Source organism: Hipposideros armiger, unplaced genomic scaffold (genome assembly GCF_001890085.2).
Source record: "Hipposideros armiger isolate ML-2016 unplaced genomic scaffold, ASM189008v1 scaffold_1410, whole genome shotgun sequence".
NCBI classification, from domain to species: Eukaryota; Metazoa; Chordata; class Mammalia; order Chiroptera; family Hipposideridae; genus Hipposideros; species Hipposideros armiger.
Window position 1 is genome coordinate 133958 of NW_017732760.1, and position 16601 is coordinate 150558.

The window sequence follows — 16601 nt, forward strand, 5'->3', positions numbered from 1 at the left end:
TCCCAGGAGAGGCTGAGCAGGAGAAACAAGGCATCTGGGTGTTCCCGGAGAAGGACATCAAAGGTGAGGGACGTCAAGTCTCTAAATGTTAGGTGCCATATTATTTTCAAGACACCAGAAGTGATATAATCCTCTTCTATAACTAAATACAGTGTTCCTTCCACATTAAGTTCTCAAGTGGCTCACTCACCTCGAGGTCCAAACATGTTGTCCAAAAAAGCATTGACTTCATCATCAAAGGCCTTTAGATGCTCCTGAAAGTTAAAGAAAAAAATGATTTTAGTATGTTTGTTTGGAAACTCTTAAACCACTACAACAATGTTGAGTGACAGACTCCGCAGGGGTCCTAGCTTCAAGGACTCTGACTGCAAAGACCTAAGGAAAGTGAACCAGTAAATGTAGTCCCTCCTCTCACAGCTTGTAAAGATTGGGAAGGAAACAATTCCTCTTTCATTTCCTTAGGCAAGAGCAGTACTGACAAAACGGGCTGGGTACATTTAAACATTGAAGGGTTATTGACCTTAATTCCATTTCCCTCTAAAATGCTTAGAGGTATAAGCATTTCCATAAGCAACTTCTATTGTTGCAGAGAACAGGAATTGCGTGTACGCAAGAGGGAAAGTCTATTCCTGCAGGATAAAACATAATTATTAAATGAAAATTCAGTTGAATTGTATCACAAAGCTGGCTTTAAAGGGGGCTTGTTTTTTAAACAAGGAAATTAAGCATTATAGTTATTTTTTTCCATTACCTTTATATTTTGTTTGTTTTCTAAACTTAAAAAAATACATTAACATCTATTTAATATTACAGTAAAGAGTGTCCTGGGGTACATGAAATTACTGCCACTTTAATTGAATTCAGATTGGGATTGAATGATCTCTGCGAACAATTTTAAGGTTGCTAAATGGGCTCCTGGCTCTTGATTTAGCTCCTATGCATGCTGGTCTACTGTTATACTGCTCCAAATACCTGCTAAGGTGTTCCCTATCCCTGTACAAAGGCCTAGAGCACCTCCTCAAGCAAAAAAAACAAGGGATGGAGCACTTCCCAATGTTCCTAGGACAGCGATCTGTGATGAGGATTTGGGGCCCATGGATTGGTCCCTGATTATGTGAGTTAGTATGACACCCCTCAGAAGTTCATAGAACATTCTCTATAATCAACAGCAGGACTGCAATAAAAAACATCCCATTCTCAAAAGAAAGTGTAAGTGCCAAAGAGGAGAATTAATTTACTGGCATCTGAAGAGAAGATCTAAATGTCTGGTGATTAGCACACACTATTCCTTACTGGTGACTTTGATCCTGAGAGAAATTTCAAGAAAACTTTAGGTCTTTGGGAACTTTAGGAAGGAGGATGAAGATTAGAGGCGAATATTTATTAGTACCTACTACTGCTGGCCAATTAGTATTATTGTAGTATATGGCCAAAAAGTATTAGGAACTTTTTTATTTCATAATATCTCTATAAAATGTATCTGGGCGAAATGAGCTTGGAAGTTTTTAAACAGTGTTTTTATCTTTGTGTTCTATGAAGGGCATCTCAGAATACCTCCAGACTTGAGAAAGGTCAGTTACCTAACATCTCAGTGTGACAGAATGTGATTTTTTGTTGCCATTAAAATAGAGCAGAACTGTCTAGATCTCTCATTCTGAACAAAATATGTTAACTTCACTGACGTACCCTCCCTCATAACAAATACCAATGAAATCTTTCTTTCATTGCCACACCCATCCACAAATATTTAAACTTTTTCAGTTTGTTTGCTAAGGTTCAAAATCCATTTTCCAACATCTGGAGATCAAACAACACTCTAATTTAAAGGTCAGAAAGCTTGTATTATTTCTATCATCTTGCAGAAATATAATCACAGTGGAAGGATAGCAGAAACAAAAGAAAAGTAAGAGGGGAATATATAAAGGGAGAACAGAGAATAAAAGAAATGAATGAGAAGGGACATTCCATTCTTTCAGTCATTATTTACTGATTCATTAACCAATTATCTGAACATTACTATGTGCTAACACCATGTTAGATGCTGAAATACAAAGTCAAATGAGACATGGTCCTTATCTTTACATAAGATAATAGAGATGTAAATCAATAATTACTTAGTGTCTTAAATATGATGAGAGACATTTATAAGGATGTGTTATAAAAACACAGAAGAAGGAAATATTCAGCCATAAAAAGAAGGAAATCTTGCCATTTGTGTTAATATGGATGGACCTGGAGGGCATTATGCTAAGTGAATATACGACAGAGAAAGACAAACACCATATGCTCTTACTTATGTGGAATCTAAAAGCAAACAAACAACAAACAAAAACAACAAAAAAACCCCAAACAAACAAAAAAACCTCAGATACAGAGAATAGATTGGTGGCTACCAGAGGCAGAAAGGGGGGTGGGGGCAATGGGTGAAGGTGGCCGAAAGGCACAAACTTCTAGTTATAAAATAAATAAGTCACAGAGATGTACAGTAGGGTGACTACAGTTAATACTGTATTGCATATTTGAAAGTTGCTGACAGTAGATCTTAAAAGTTTCATCACAAGAAAAAAACATTTGTAACTATGTACGTAACTGGACTTATTGTGGTGATCATTTTGCAATATATAAAAACATCAAATCATTATTATGTTGTATATCTGAACAAACAAAAAGAACACAGAGGTAGGAAATTTAATTTAGATATCTTAAAAACAGAAGCCCTCTGAGAAGAGCTGCTGCTGTTGCTGAGTGCTGAATGACTCTAGGGAGTCCTCTCGATGGAGAAGGAAAGACAGCATCTGGGGGAGAAGGATCAGCATATGCAATCACACTGAGACATAACTCACTTGGGAAATGGTCATGGACAGGGTCTCTAGTGATCTGTACGACAGAAACAAAGCCAAGGCTGGGAAAACCAGAAACCTGACTTCTGGGTTAGCTAAGCCAGTTATTAAGGATGTAGTCTAAAAAGATAATGATGACATCAGAAGAACAAATCAAATTTACCCTGGATTAGTAAAATGTAAGTGTAAGTACAGAGTTGGGTAGTGTTAGTTAACTAAGGTGAACGCGTAGCAAACGGTGATAGAGCAGAGTGTGGGTAATGAATTAATCGCTGTACACTAGGTTCTATATGTGTAAATTCAAAAGCATGCTGGACAATTTCTCAAGTCTAACATAACCCAGGAGCTAAGAAAAACCAGTGAATGACATGCAGCACTTCATTCATTCAATCAGCATCTTTTGTGTACATAGTACTTTGTTGGACATATGAAGAAAAAGGGGATAGAGTGATTGACTCAAAAGCTTACAGACAAATTGGGAAAGTGAGGAATACAAACAAAAGCAAACAGAAAACAACTGAGGAGATATACAGAACTGCGACAATGATGGAAGATATAGGAGTGAGGACTTACAATGGGTTTTTAAGAAGGTTAGAATCTGGACAGATTAGAAAAGGGGAATAGTACTACCCTTTGACCTATGCAAGAGGGGTACTATCCTGAACCCCCAAATTTAGAGGGTCCCACTCTGGTCATCCTTAGGCTATACCCCTCCACACAGGGGAAAGAAATCCTCTGAGCCAAGGGAAATGCCTACCTATGGCCACAGCTTTCCCCTCCAGCCTATATTCAAAGTACGCTGGGGCACAGAATTCTCTGCCAAACAATTCTGAGCTGACTTCTAGGACAACTTCCGGGATTTCTTCTTACCCACATAGTCAAGTCCACACTCCATGATTTTGAATTCAATTTGTGGCTGTAATAACTGAATAGCAATAACTGAAGGACAGCAAGACTGGAAGCAAGTAGGGCCTTATTTAGTTGTGTAACCCTGATCGCTTACAACATCTGGCAGTAATATAAAATGATACCACATTTGGAAAACAGTTTAGCGGTTTAATAAAAACATAAACATTCAACTATGATCCAGCATGCCACTTCTGGGTATTTACCCAAGAGAAAATAAAGCATATACCCATGAAGTGACTTATATACAAATATTCATGGCAGCTTTATTCATATTAGCTAAAAAATGAAAACTTTCCAATTTCCCATCAACAGGTGAATGGATAAATTATAGTATAGCCATACAATGAAATATTATGCAGAAATATAAAGGAATGAACTACTGATGCACACACAACATGGACAGATCTCAAAATTATGATGCTGCATTAAAGATGCTAGACACACACAAAAAAGAGTACATACTATTTGTTTCCATTTACGAAACTGTAGAAAATATAAACTTATGTATGTGACAGAAAATCTTGGTTGCCTGGGACTTCAGGCAGCGGAAGCAGAATATCCTTCAAAAATGAGAGTGAAATAAGGATATTTTCATATATCCATAAGTGGGAGAATTTGTAGCTAGCAGAGCTGTGCTATGAAGTATGCTAAAGATATTCTTCATGCCAAAAGGAAATGATTTCATATGGAAAGTAGCATTTACAGAAAAGAGTCAAGAGCACAAGAAATGGATCTAACTGAAAAGCCATAGCTCAGAGCAAGCTGGCCTCCACCCATTTCATCACGTCTGTTGTAACTGCCATCACCACCTCTCCCACCACGCACATCTTTACCACCAGGAGCAGTGTTGCATAACACCCAGGTGGTGTCCTGCACCTGCTCCTTCTCCTACCTAGTCATGTGACACACAGCTCTCAACACTGGTGCGTTAGACCACCATGCCCTCCTGCCTCAGGTAACATTTCCTGAGAATACTTGGGAAACAGAGGAACCATGAAAGGCACACCTAGGTTTTTGCCACAATGATGCTGACTGGGATTCCCACTCAGCCCTAACTGCATCAGTTGGAGCTCAACATAATGCACCTCAAACGGAAGGCCATTTCTGGGTCTGTTCTTGAAGATACGAACTCTGTGATCATTGTGGGGATGGCCTCAACCTGAACACCTAGATAACTCACGTTTTCTTCAGCAAAGGCAGTCTTGCAATCAGAATAATTAGTGCCGTGATTAAGGATCATTCTAAAAAAGCTGACACAGGAAGCAAAGCAGAAATAAACCCCACCATAGAAACTCTCCCTGTGCTTTTTCTGATCTCTAAATTATAGAACTCCAGATTCCGTTTTTTCTTCCTTTCCTTCTTCCCTTCCTCTGTTTTCCCTCTTCTGTTGCTTTCCTGGTTCACTTCTTCACCTTCTTCCATTCCTTTTCTCTGTACTTCCTTCATTCCACTTTTTCCTACCTCCCTTCCTTTCCACTGCTTCCTTCCTTTCCTCCCTCCTTCACTCATTCCTACTTTTTGGGATCCCTTCCTTTATGTTTTAGGAATTTTGTGGTATTTAGTACTTGTCTACATTATGTTCTATAAAAATCTAGTAACCATGGTGTTTGTCCTATTTTGTTGATACATGTTTTACAGAACATTTTAAAGACACTTATTCAATGAGAATAGTTATTTCCTGCCACCAACTCTCTTCCTCACTGCTTTTTTAAAATGAGCAAAGGCCATTAAGATGACAAAATTGACTGTTAAGTTTCAGAGAAGACATAGTATCCAAATCACCTCTCTCCCCCTCCCGCCCCGCCATTAAAATAGAGCAGAACTGTCTAGATCTCTCATTCTGAACAAAATATGTTAACTTCACTGACGTACCCTCCCTCATAACAAATACCAATGAAATCTTTCTTTCATTGCCACACCCATCCACAAATATTTAAACTTTTTCAGTTTGTTTGCTAAGGTTCAAAATCCATTTTCCAACATCTGGAGATCAAACAACACTCTAATTTAAAGGTCAGAAAGCTTGTATTATTTCTATCATCTTGCAGAAATATAATCACAGTGGAAGGATAGCAGAAACAAAAGAAAAGTAAGAGGGGAATATATAAAGGGAGAACAGAGAATAAAAGAAATGAATGAGAAGGGACATTCCATTCTTTCAGTCATTATTTACTGATTCATTAACCAATTATCTGAACATTACTATGTGCTAACACCATGTTAGATGCTGAAATACAAAGTCAAATGAGACATGGTCCTTATCTTTACATAAGATAATAGAGATGTAAATCAATAATTACTTAGTGTCTTAAATATGATGAGAGACATTTATAAGGATGTGTTATAAAAACACAGAAGAAGGAAATATTCAGCCATAAAAAGAAGGAAATCTTGCCATTTGTGTTAATATGGATGGACCTGGAGGGCATTATGCTAAGTGAATATACGACAGAGAAAGACAAACACCATATGCTCTTACTTATGTGGAATCTAAAAGCAAACAAACAACAAACAAAAACAACAAAAAAACCCCAAACAAACAAAAAAACCTCAGATACAGAGAATAGATTGGTGGCTACCAGAGGCAGAAAGGGGGGTGGGGGCAATGGGTGAAGGTGGCCGAAAGGCACAAACTTCTAGTTATAAAATAAATAAGTCACAGAGATGTACAGTAGGGTGACTACAGTTAATACTGTATTGCNCCCCCCCCGCCTCCACTTTGTATTTTGGAGAAAACTGAATCTGAAATGTTCAATGAAAGCAGGTCTGCAAGTGGTATCTGACCAGCTAAGGAATATATTGTATTTCAGACTAACCAGACACAACTCTGAAAACTTCCCAGGAACCTCAGGACACGGCTGAGTTGCACAGACTGAGACACAAGGAGGCGGCATCTCCCCTCAGGGATGAGGGACACATTAGAGTGCCATCGCACACTGTCCCCCATGCCATTCCCAGGGCTCAGGATGGCTGTCCAATGTTGAAAGCTCTCTTGCACACCCCAACGGACTGTTCCCAGCCAGTCTCTCATATATTATTTGAAGAGTTGAAATATGTTCATATTTGTGAGCACAACTAGGTTTGGAGGATGGCTAAAGGTAGACACAGAAAATTCTTTGGCTTTCATGCAGCTGCCATCACACAATGTGTACTTATGTATATTTTACACTGATACCCCTTACATGGCTTTGAGAGGCATGCCCATTCAACATCTCGACCACTGACGCCTATTCTCTGGAGGGAGCACTACACTAAGTTAGGCTGAGGGTAGGCAATAGGTAGGGAAATCTTATTTATTTATGGGAACTCTAAATTATTATGTGCCTTATGGAATAATTTTCCTAAGACTGAAACTAAGGTATTGAAGCATCTGTGGGAACATTTATACTTGGTTACCACATCCTACGACAGATATAAATTGAAGAAGGGCAGAATATGCTACCCCCAAATATGCCACTTTTTGAATTTAAGTTACTTCAGAAACAGCTGGTACAGGAAGGACACTCTGCCCCGCCTTTCTCCCCCTGAAAGCAAGAAATAAATCTCGCTGTGAAAGGTGCTCTCCTGTACCAGGAGGACACAAGACATCCTTATCACCAGAGATGGGAATTCAGGTCTGAGAAGGCTGTATAAATAAACCTTGTTACTTCATCAATTTACTATCCCAAGCCCAAATCCCTTTGTCTAGTTAATTCTTCACAAATTTATTGTTTCCTTGTCTAAAAGGTATAAAAGCTACCTGCTTTGGACACTTCTTTGAATCTCATATTTTTTCTAGTTCTCCCATACATATGCAATTAAATTTGTTTTTCTTCTGTTAACCTGTCTTATCTCAATTTAATTAGGACAGCCAAAGAACTTAGAAGGGAAGAAGGGAAAAGTTTTCTGCTCCTACAAAATGAACTAACCATAATGGTGCCTACTAATAGCTCCTTTTTATCTAACATTTAATATGTGCCAGGCACTTGGTATAGGTTACATATGATTTTTACAATAGCTTTGAAAGTTGGGTAGTTTCCCCAGGTTACAGATGTGGAAATTGAGCCTGCAAGCTCCAGGGGTAGTGTTATGTGAAACCTGAACTAAGTTCAGGGACAATGTGTTCTTTATACCTTCAGATTGAAAAGTTTCAGAGCTGGGATAGCAGAGAAAGGGCTCTTTGCAGAGCTCATGCTCATGTTCTTGTGCTCTCTGAACATGAAATTGATGAAGAAAATGGGGGCTGATTGTTTTTGCATTATTAGCATTCTGGGTAACCCTGACACTATAGGACAGTTTCACTCAATTGAGGAGATGAAAGGTCTTTTTCAGAACAGGAAACGTGACTGCAGATTTGTCTGTTTGTTCCACTTCCACCACATTGCTCTCTCTATCCATCCCGTTCAGTGTCTGGTCAAATGGCAACTCCTTACATGCTTCCCTGATCCATCTCTCAAGGGCCTCATTACAAAGGAGAAGAAAGCATCTGCTTCATGGTGTCCTGGCCTGTGGTGCAGAGTCATTCTCCATTTCTTTACCTACTCTAGTTTTTCCTTACAGCACTATCATTATACAAATTTTCACTGGCTAATTAATTTGTTTATTGTTTGGGTCCTGTACTAAAACATAAGCTCTAATATTTTATCCTCAATTCCAAAAACAATGCCTGGCACATACTGGGCGCTTAATATTTAGTGTATGCATTAATGAAACTCTCATTCCTCTAAACCTTCACATTATTCACTTGATACTTATTTTATTTTTATTGTATTCCTAGCTATATTTTAATATATGTGATCTGGCTTCCAATATCTTTTGAAAGATTCTTAACACTCAACAGTCAGTATATCACCAGGGTCTATTGGACCCAATTTTATTTTTTGACTTTCTTTTTTTAAAGTTTCATTCTTCCAAAGAGCAAAGAAAAAAATTGTTTATATATTTTTAAAGTAGAATAAAACTCATTCTATCTTATGGTTAACATATGGTCTAGTGGACCTTTTATAAATCTAAGATACACTATAGGATCTTAATGAACTCATTTTTTCTATATCTTAAAACATTTTGCTATTTAACCAACCTAGGAATTATGTCATCAATCATTTCAATCTATGTTAAAAACATGAAAATGTAAGAATGATAGAATTGCCTAGAAGGACAATGTAATAGTCAAAGAAGCCATTGCTATTGCATTATCTTTCATTTTTCTTATTACTTTACCCAAAGTATAGCATCATGCTTTAAGAAGATATAGAAGTTTGTAGTCATCATCTTCATAGCTTTTTAAAACTTTCATTGAATGCACTTAAAGTTCACAATTTTTCATGCTCTTAAACTTTAATGATCATACAAGTCTTGTTAAAGTACAGATTTTTATCCATTGGTCTAGAACGGGGCCTGAGGTCTGCATTTCTACCAAGCTCCCAAGTAATGTCAATGCCTACTGGTCCACAGACCACACACATTGAGTAGCAATAATTTAGAGTAGGGTCTCTTGAAATCTGTTTGGATTATCATCAAGCTATTAGTTTTCTGATGTACTTTTATTATAAAAATGCCACATACTGGCTCACTTTTTACAAACTACTAAGTATTTTATTACATATTCTTCTCTATAAAATTCAAACTTGCTTTATACTAATTACATCACCATTCATTTCACAGGCATTTTAGTAATTAACTGTTTATACAAACCCACTTCGAATGTACATTGCTCTAAACAGAATTGAAATCACTGGTTTGGGTGTATTTTTCCTTACATTTGCTGTATCCGAATACAGTTTCCTGAAAGTGGCTTACTCAAGGAACAGCACAGAGAGACTGGTGGCCTCTCTTGATCAGGATATATTTCTATTAAAGCATCAAAAGACTGCACTTGCACATTGCATCAGTTAGTCCTTGTCAACATACATCACCTGGTACTTTTCACATTCATTGTTGTCAAATTCAAGTCCAACTCATCCTATACAGCTGCTTTTTAAAAGCTTAAATGGAATTTTAAACTTTTATCACTTTTGAATTTATATTCTTCATTTCAGCCCCACCATTCATATGCTGAAGCCCTACCCCCCAATATGATGGTATTTGGAGACAGGGCTTTGTGGAGATATTTAGGTTAGTATGAAATCATGAGGGTGGGGCCCTCATGATGGGATTAGTGCCCTTACAAGAAGAGACACTAGAGTGACCTAAACATCCAGGTGGAATGAGGAAGCTCCTTTGTATCGCCCCTTAAATTTACAACAAATCAGACATCTATAATCCAATGAAGTTTCCTCTGGTCAACACAAGGAAGCCTAAGAGATCCATCAGTACATCTGAAAGTGGGCATACTGGAATACGTAGGGGAGGCGGGTGGTGGTGGCCATTAGTAATAAGGAGGCAGTACCACAGACTTGCGAACCCAGCTCCCCTGCCCCCACTCACATCCCCCCACCATGGCGGTGGGGACCTGAGACCAAGGCAACCTGGATGCAGTGGAGACACCCACCACTCCAGTCACCCAGTAATCAATTTTCACAACAGCAACACTTCCCCTGTCCCCACCCCCCCACAGCAAACCTGAAGGCACAAGTAGTGCAGAGAAAACAAAAATTTGTGCTATAGCACCATCTACCGGGACACAAAAGAAAGACCTCTAATTATCAACCTGCTAAATTAAGATCAAAATGGTTTCTAAACAAACAAAAAAAGACTCCATTATCTCAAATGTGCAGGCAGAGGAACAATCCATTAAATATCACAAACAACCAAAATAACATGGAAACACTGAAAGAAAATGACAAGTCTCTAGAAACTAATCTCAAAGTCATGGAAGACTGTAATTTAAATGACAGAGAATTTAAGATTGAAATCATGAAGGAAAGAGATAAAAGAAAACCCAGAAAAATAGTTCAATGAGCTCAGGAATAAAATCAATGAACAAAGGAGTACTTTACCAAAGAGACTGAAATTATAAAAAAGACAAAAACAAAAACAAACCAAAAAAGACACACAAGAAACCAAGTAAACAGAGTTGAAGAACTCAATAAATGAAATGAAGAATGCATTAGAAAGCACTGAAAATAAAGAAGACCAGATAGAAAAGAGAATTGGCAAACTTGATGACAGAAATCTAGAAAAGAACCAGGTAGAAGAAGAGAGAGAACTGAGTTGAAAAAAATGACAGAACCTTAAGAGAACTTTCTGACTCCATAAAAAAGAGCAACATAAGGATGGTGGGCATCCAGAAAAAGAGAGGTAAGAAGGGAACAGAGAGTCTATTGAAAGAAACAATTAATGAGAGCTTCCCAAACCTGGGGAAGGAATTGGACATTCAAGTACAAGAAGCTAACAAAACACATAATTATCTCAACTCAAAAATACCTACTCCAAGACATATTGTATTAAAACTATCAAAAGTCGATGATAAAGAAATAATTCTCAAGGCAGCCAAGGAATAAAACAGTAACTTACAAAAGAAAATCCATCATCTTTAGAAACCCTACAGTCTAGGAGGGAGTGGAATCATATATTCAAATACTGCAAAACAGAAAACACCAGCCAGGAAATGTATATCCAGCTAAGTTACCTTTAGATTTAAAGGAAAAATAAGGGCTTTTAAGACAAACAAAAGCTGGGGGAATATGCCATTACAAGACATGCATTGCAAGGATGTTTAAAGGAGCTCTTCTACCAAAAGCAAAAGAGATAAGTATACAAAACTTCATGAGTAAGGTGATGGACAGAAGCAGGAAACTGCAACTCTATTTCAGAACAGGGTATTAAACACTTAATTATAACATAAAGGTTAAAGGGAAAAAAGCATTTAAAATAACTATAGCTATTACAATTAGTAATGAACTTAAAACATAAAAGGGGGTAATTTGTGACAACAAAAATATAAAAAGCGGAGGAGGAAAGGACTAAACTTTATAGTTGAATGAAGAGAAAATGAGATCAGAAGAAAAAGGATGATTTTATCAATGAGATGAGACATTTTACACAAACCTTATAGTAACCACAAAACAAAAATCCAGAGTTGAGACACGAAACATAATTACCCCAAAATTGAAGAGGTGGGAATGCTTCCTAACTCATTTTAGGAGGCCAACATTACCCTGATACCCAACTCCTCCCCCTGAGGGAGCAAGAGGTCCCAGCCCCATACGGGGCTCCCCAGCCCAGGGTTTCAGTGCCAGGGAGAAAAGTCCCCACAACTTCTGGCTGTGAAAGAGTAGAGATTTGTGGCTGAGTGAGATGGAGAACAGCTGGAATCTCAGGCACTCCTCTTAAAGGGCCTGTGCACAAGCTCATTAACTGACCAACTTACTCGCTCTAACAGGGGTTGGGGCAGCAACTTGAAAGGTGCAAGGGACATACGAGGAGGAACTGAACTGTGTGGCTCCAGGACAAGGGCTGGAGGGCAGCTTTCTCCCAGGTGGAAGTGCTGGCAAAAGCCACTGTTCCTTTGTTGAGCCCTTCCCCCAGCCAGCGGGCATGTGCAGGTGGGTGCTGTATCTGAATCTCCATCAACCTGGCTAACACCAATCGTCCTGATCTGGTGATTCCCTGAGACCCTGCCACACCCAACTTGCTGTTTTCAGTGGCTTTTCTATACAAATGGCCTGCATTGGCTCATGCTGTGACTTTCCTAAATCTCTCAAAGGTTCACAAACACCAAACAATCAGCATCTGGCCTGAGCATGCCTTGTATCTCTTGCTAAGCACTCCCAAGCCCAGCACAAGTGGCAACCATCTGCCAATCACTTTGTAGCTTATAGTAAGTACCCCGGATAGGGGACAGGCATCTGTGGAAATTGTCCAGCTACAGAGACCCTCCCAAGAGGCCCCAGAACCAACACACCGGTGGCCAGCTTCAGACCACACCAGAAGACCTCCCAACCACCTCCACAAATGACCCACCCAAAGCTCAGACTGGGCAGGCATCAGCGCCCTGCTAAAGTGAATCCTGCTCTGGAGGGACAGTCCCTGCACAGCAGCTCCTCCACTATAGTCATGGGCGGTCCTCACAACCAATCAGCCTGAGGGTAAATCCCTTTTACTGATTTGCAAACAGCAACCAAGGCTCAACCACAACAGGAGAGAATACACAGCCCACACAAGGGATACACCTGGAGCACCCAGCTCAGATGACCAGGGAGACTGCACCATTGGGACCCACAGGACACCCACTACATAAGGCCACTCCACTAAGACCAGGAGACACAGCAGCTGTACCTAATATATAAAAACAAACACAGGGAGGCAGCCAAATGAGGAAATATGTCCCAATTGAAAGAACAGAACAAAGCTCCAGAAAGAGAACTGAACAAAATGGAGACAAGCAACCTACCAGATGCAGAGTTCAAAACACTTATTATAAGGATGCTCAATGATCTCAGGGAGAACTTCAACAAAGAGACAGGAAACATAAAATGGAGATCGAAAACAAAAAAGAACCAGTCAGAATAAAAGAATATAGTAACTGAAATGAAGAATACATTAGAGGGAATCAAAAGTAGATTAGATGAAGCAGAAGATCGAATCAGCAATTTAGAAGTTAAGATAGCAGAAAACATCCAATCAGAACAGCAAAAAGAAAAAAGAATCCAAAAAATAAGCACAGTTTAAGGGGCCTTTGGGGCAATATCAAGCGTACCAACATTAGCATCATAAGGGTACCAGAAGGAGAAGAGAGCGAGCAAAGAATTGAAAACCTATTTGAAGAAAGGACAGAAAACTGCCCTAAACTGTCAAAGGAAATAGGCATACAAGGCCAGGAAGTGCAGAGAGTGCCAAACAAGATGAACCCAAAGACACCAACACCAAGACACGTCATAACTGAAATGCTAAAGGTTGATGACAAACAGAGAATCTTAAAAGCAGCAAGAGAAGAGCAGTTAGTTACCTACAAGGGAGCTTCCATAAGACTGTCAGCTTATTTCTCAACAGAAACTTTGCAGGCTAGAAGAATTGGCATGAAATATTCAAAGTGATGAAAAACAGAAACCTACAACCAAAATCAACCTATAGTCAATAAATGTGATGCATCATATTAATAGAATGAAAGATAAAAAAATCATATGATCATCTCAATAGATACAAAAAAGCATTTAACAATATACAACATCGCTTCATGATAAAAACGGTTAACAAACTGGATATAGAAAGAATTTACTTCAGCACAATAAAGGCCATATATAACAAAACCACAGCCAACATCCTACTCAACACTGAAAGTTTTTTCCTTTAAGATCAGGAAGAAGACAAGGGTGCCCATTCTCACCAGTCCTATTGAGCATATTGAACAAAGTACTGTAAGTCCTAGCAAAAGCAATCAAGGAAGAAATAAAAAGCATCCAAACAGTAAAGAAAGAAGTAAAATTGTCACTATTTTCAGATGATAAATTTTTTACATTGAAAATCTAAAACATTCCACCAAAGAAGTGCTAGAACTAATCAATGAATTCAGTAAAGTTGCAAGATACAAAATCAACACACAGAAAAGTTATATTTCTATACATTAACAAAATAATTGGGGGAAAAAAAGAATCCTATTCACAATACCATCAAAAACAATAAAATACTTAGGAATAAATTTAACCAAAGAGGTGAAATATCTGTACACTGAAAACTACAAGACTTTGATGAAAGAAACTGAAGACACAAACAAATGTAAAGATATTCTGTGTTCATGGATCAGAAGGATTAATATTGTTAAAATATCCATACTACCTAAAGTCATCTGTAGACTCAGTGCAATCCCTATCAAGATCCAATGGCATTTTTCACAGAAACAGAAAAAACAATCCAAAAATTGATAGAAAACCACAAACCCCTGAATAAAGAAACAAGAAACAAAAAAAGAACAAAGAAACAAAAAAATCAACAAAAAAGATAGAGTTATCACACTTTCTGATTTCAATGTATACTACACAAAGCTATAGTTACCAAAACAGTATGGCACTGGCATAGAAGTAGATACATATATTAAAGGAACAGAATTGTGACCCCAGAAATAAATCTTCACATATAGAGTCAATTAATATTTGACATGGGAGCCAAAAATGCTCAATGGGGAAAGGACAGTTTCTTCAATGAATGATACTGGGAAAACTGGATAGATAAGCATATGCATAAGAATGAAATCGGACCCCTCAAAATGGATTAAAGGCTTGAACATAATACCTGAAACTATAAAACTCCTAGAAAAAAACATAGGGATAAAAGTTGACATCAGTTTTGGTGATGATTTTATAGATTTGCCACCCAATGCAAAAATAAACAAGTGGGATTACATCAAAGTATAAAGCTTCCACACAGCAAAGGAAACCATCAACAAAATGAAATGGCAACCTACTGAATGGGAGAAAATATTTGCAAGTTATATATCTACTAAAGGGTTAATATCCAAAATATATAAAGAACTCATAAACTCAAGGGCAAACAAACAATCTGATTTAAAAATGAGAAGATCTGAATGGACATTTTTCCAAAGAAGAGATACAGATGGCCAACAGGTGCATGAAAAGATGCTTGACATCACTGATCATAAGAGAAATGCAAATCAAACCACAATGAGATATCATCTCACACCAGTTAGAATGGCTATTATAAAAAAGATAAGAAATAACCAGTGTTGGTGAGGATGTAGAGGAAAGGGAACACTTGTGCACTGGTGGGAATGTAAAATAAAAAACAGTATGAAGTTCCCTCAAAAAATTAAAAATAGAACTACCATTCACACTCCCTAACTTCAAATTATAGCGTAAAGCTACAATAATAAAAATAATATAGTAGTGGCAGAAAAATAGACAGACCAATGGAATAGGATTGAGAGCCCAGAAATAAACCCATACATACTCGTAAATATGAGCAACTAATTTTTGACAAAGGAGCCAAAACGTATATACAATAGGGAAAGGAAAGCCTCTTCAATAAATGATACTAAGAAAATTGGATATCTACATGCTAAAAAAAGAAATTAAACTGCTATTTGACACCATACACAAAAATTAACTCAAGGGTGACAGGGTGGCTCAGTTGGTTAGAGTGCGAGCTCTGAGCAACAGGGTTGCCGGTTTGATCCCATATAGGCCAGTGAGCTGCACCCTCCATAACTAGATTGAAGACAAAGACTTGAGCTGAGCTGCCGATGGGCGGCCGGAGGGCTCAGGTGGTTAGAGCACGTGCTCTTAACAAGGTTGCTGGTTCAACTCCCGCATGGGATGGTGGGCTGTGTCCCCCACAACTAGATCGAAAACAGCGACTGGACTTGGAGCTGAGCTGCGCCCTCCACAAGCTAATACTGAAGGACAACAACTTGACAACTCAAAATGTATTAAAGACTTAAATATAAGACTTGAAACAATAAAATACATAGAAGAAAACATAGGTACTTAGAGAGACTTTGGTGAACTTGACCCCAAAAGCAAGGGAAGTAAAAACAAAAATAAATGTATGGGACTACATCAAACTAAAAAGTTTCTGCACAGTATAAGATACCATCAACAAAAGGCAACCAACTGAACGGGAGAAGATATCTACAAACAATACCTCCAATAAGGAGCTAATATCCAAAATATATAAAGAACTCAACAACAAAAAGCAATCCAATTAAAAAATGGGCGGAGGACCTGAACATTAGGGCACTTCTCCCAAGATGACATACAAATGAACAACAGGTATATGAAAAGATGCTCAACCTGACTACCTATTAGGGAAATGCAAATCAAAACCACAATGAGATAGCACCTCACACCTGTTAGAAAGGCTATTATTATTTTTTTTAAGATTTTTTTAATTGGGGAATTGGGGGATGGGAACAGTGCTGGGGAATTGGGGGAAGGGGAACAGACAAGTTGCTGTCGTTTTTGTTCTTCAGTCTAGTTG

The 16601-nt window shown here is 38.2% G+C and overlaps 1 protein-coding gene across 1 annotated transcript in view; it reads right to left on the reverse strand.

Moving 5' to 3' along the window:
* Nucleotides 1-16601, reverse strand: part of ELOVL2 (ELOVL fatty acid elongase 2) — a 68397-nt gene that overhangs the window by 29576 nt on the left and 22220 nt on the right. The window contains exon 2 of the mRNA XM_019633791.1: nucleotides 191-254. Coding sequence (XP_019489336.1) covers nucleotides 191-254 — 64 coding nt within the window. The remainder of the gene's footprint in view (nucleotides 1-190; nucleotides 255-16601) is intronic.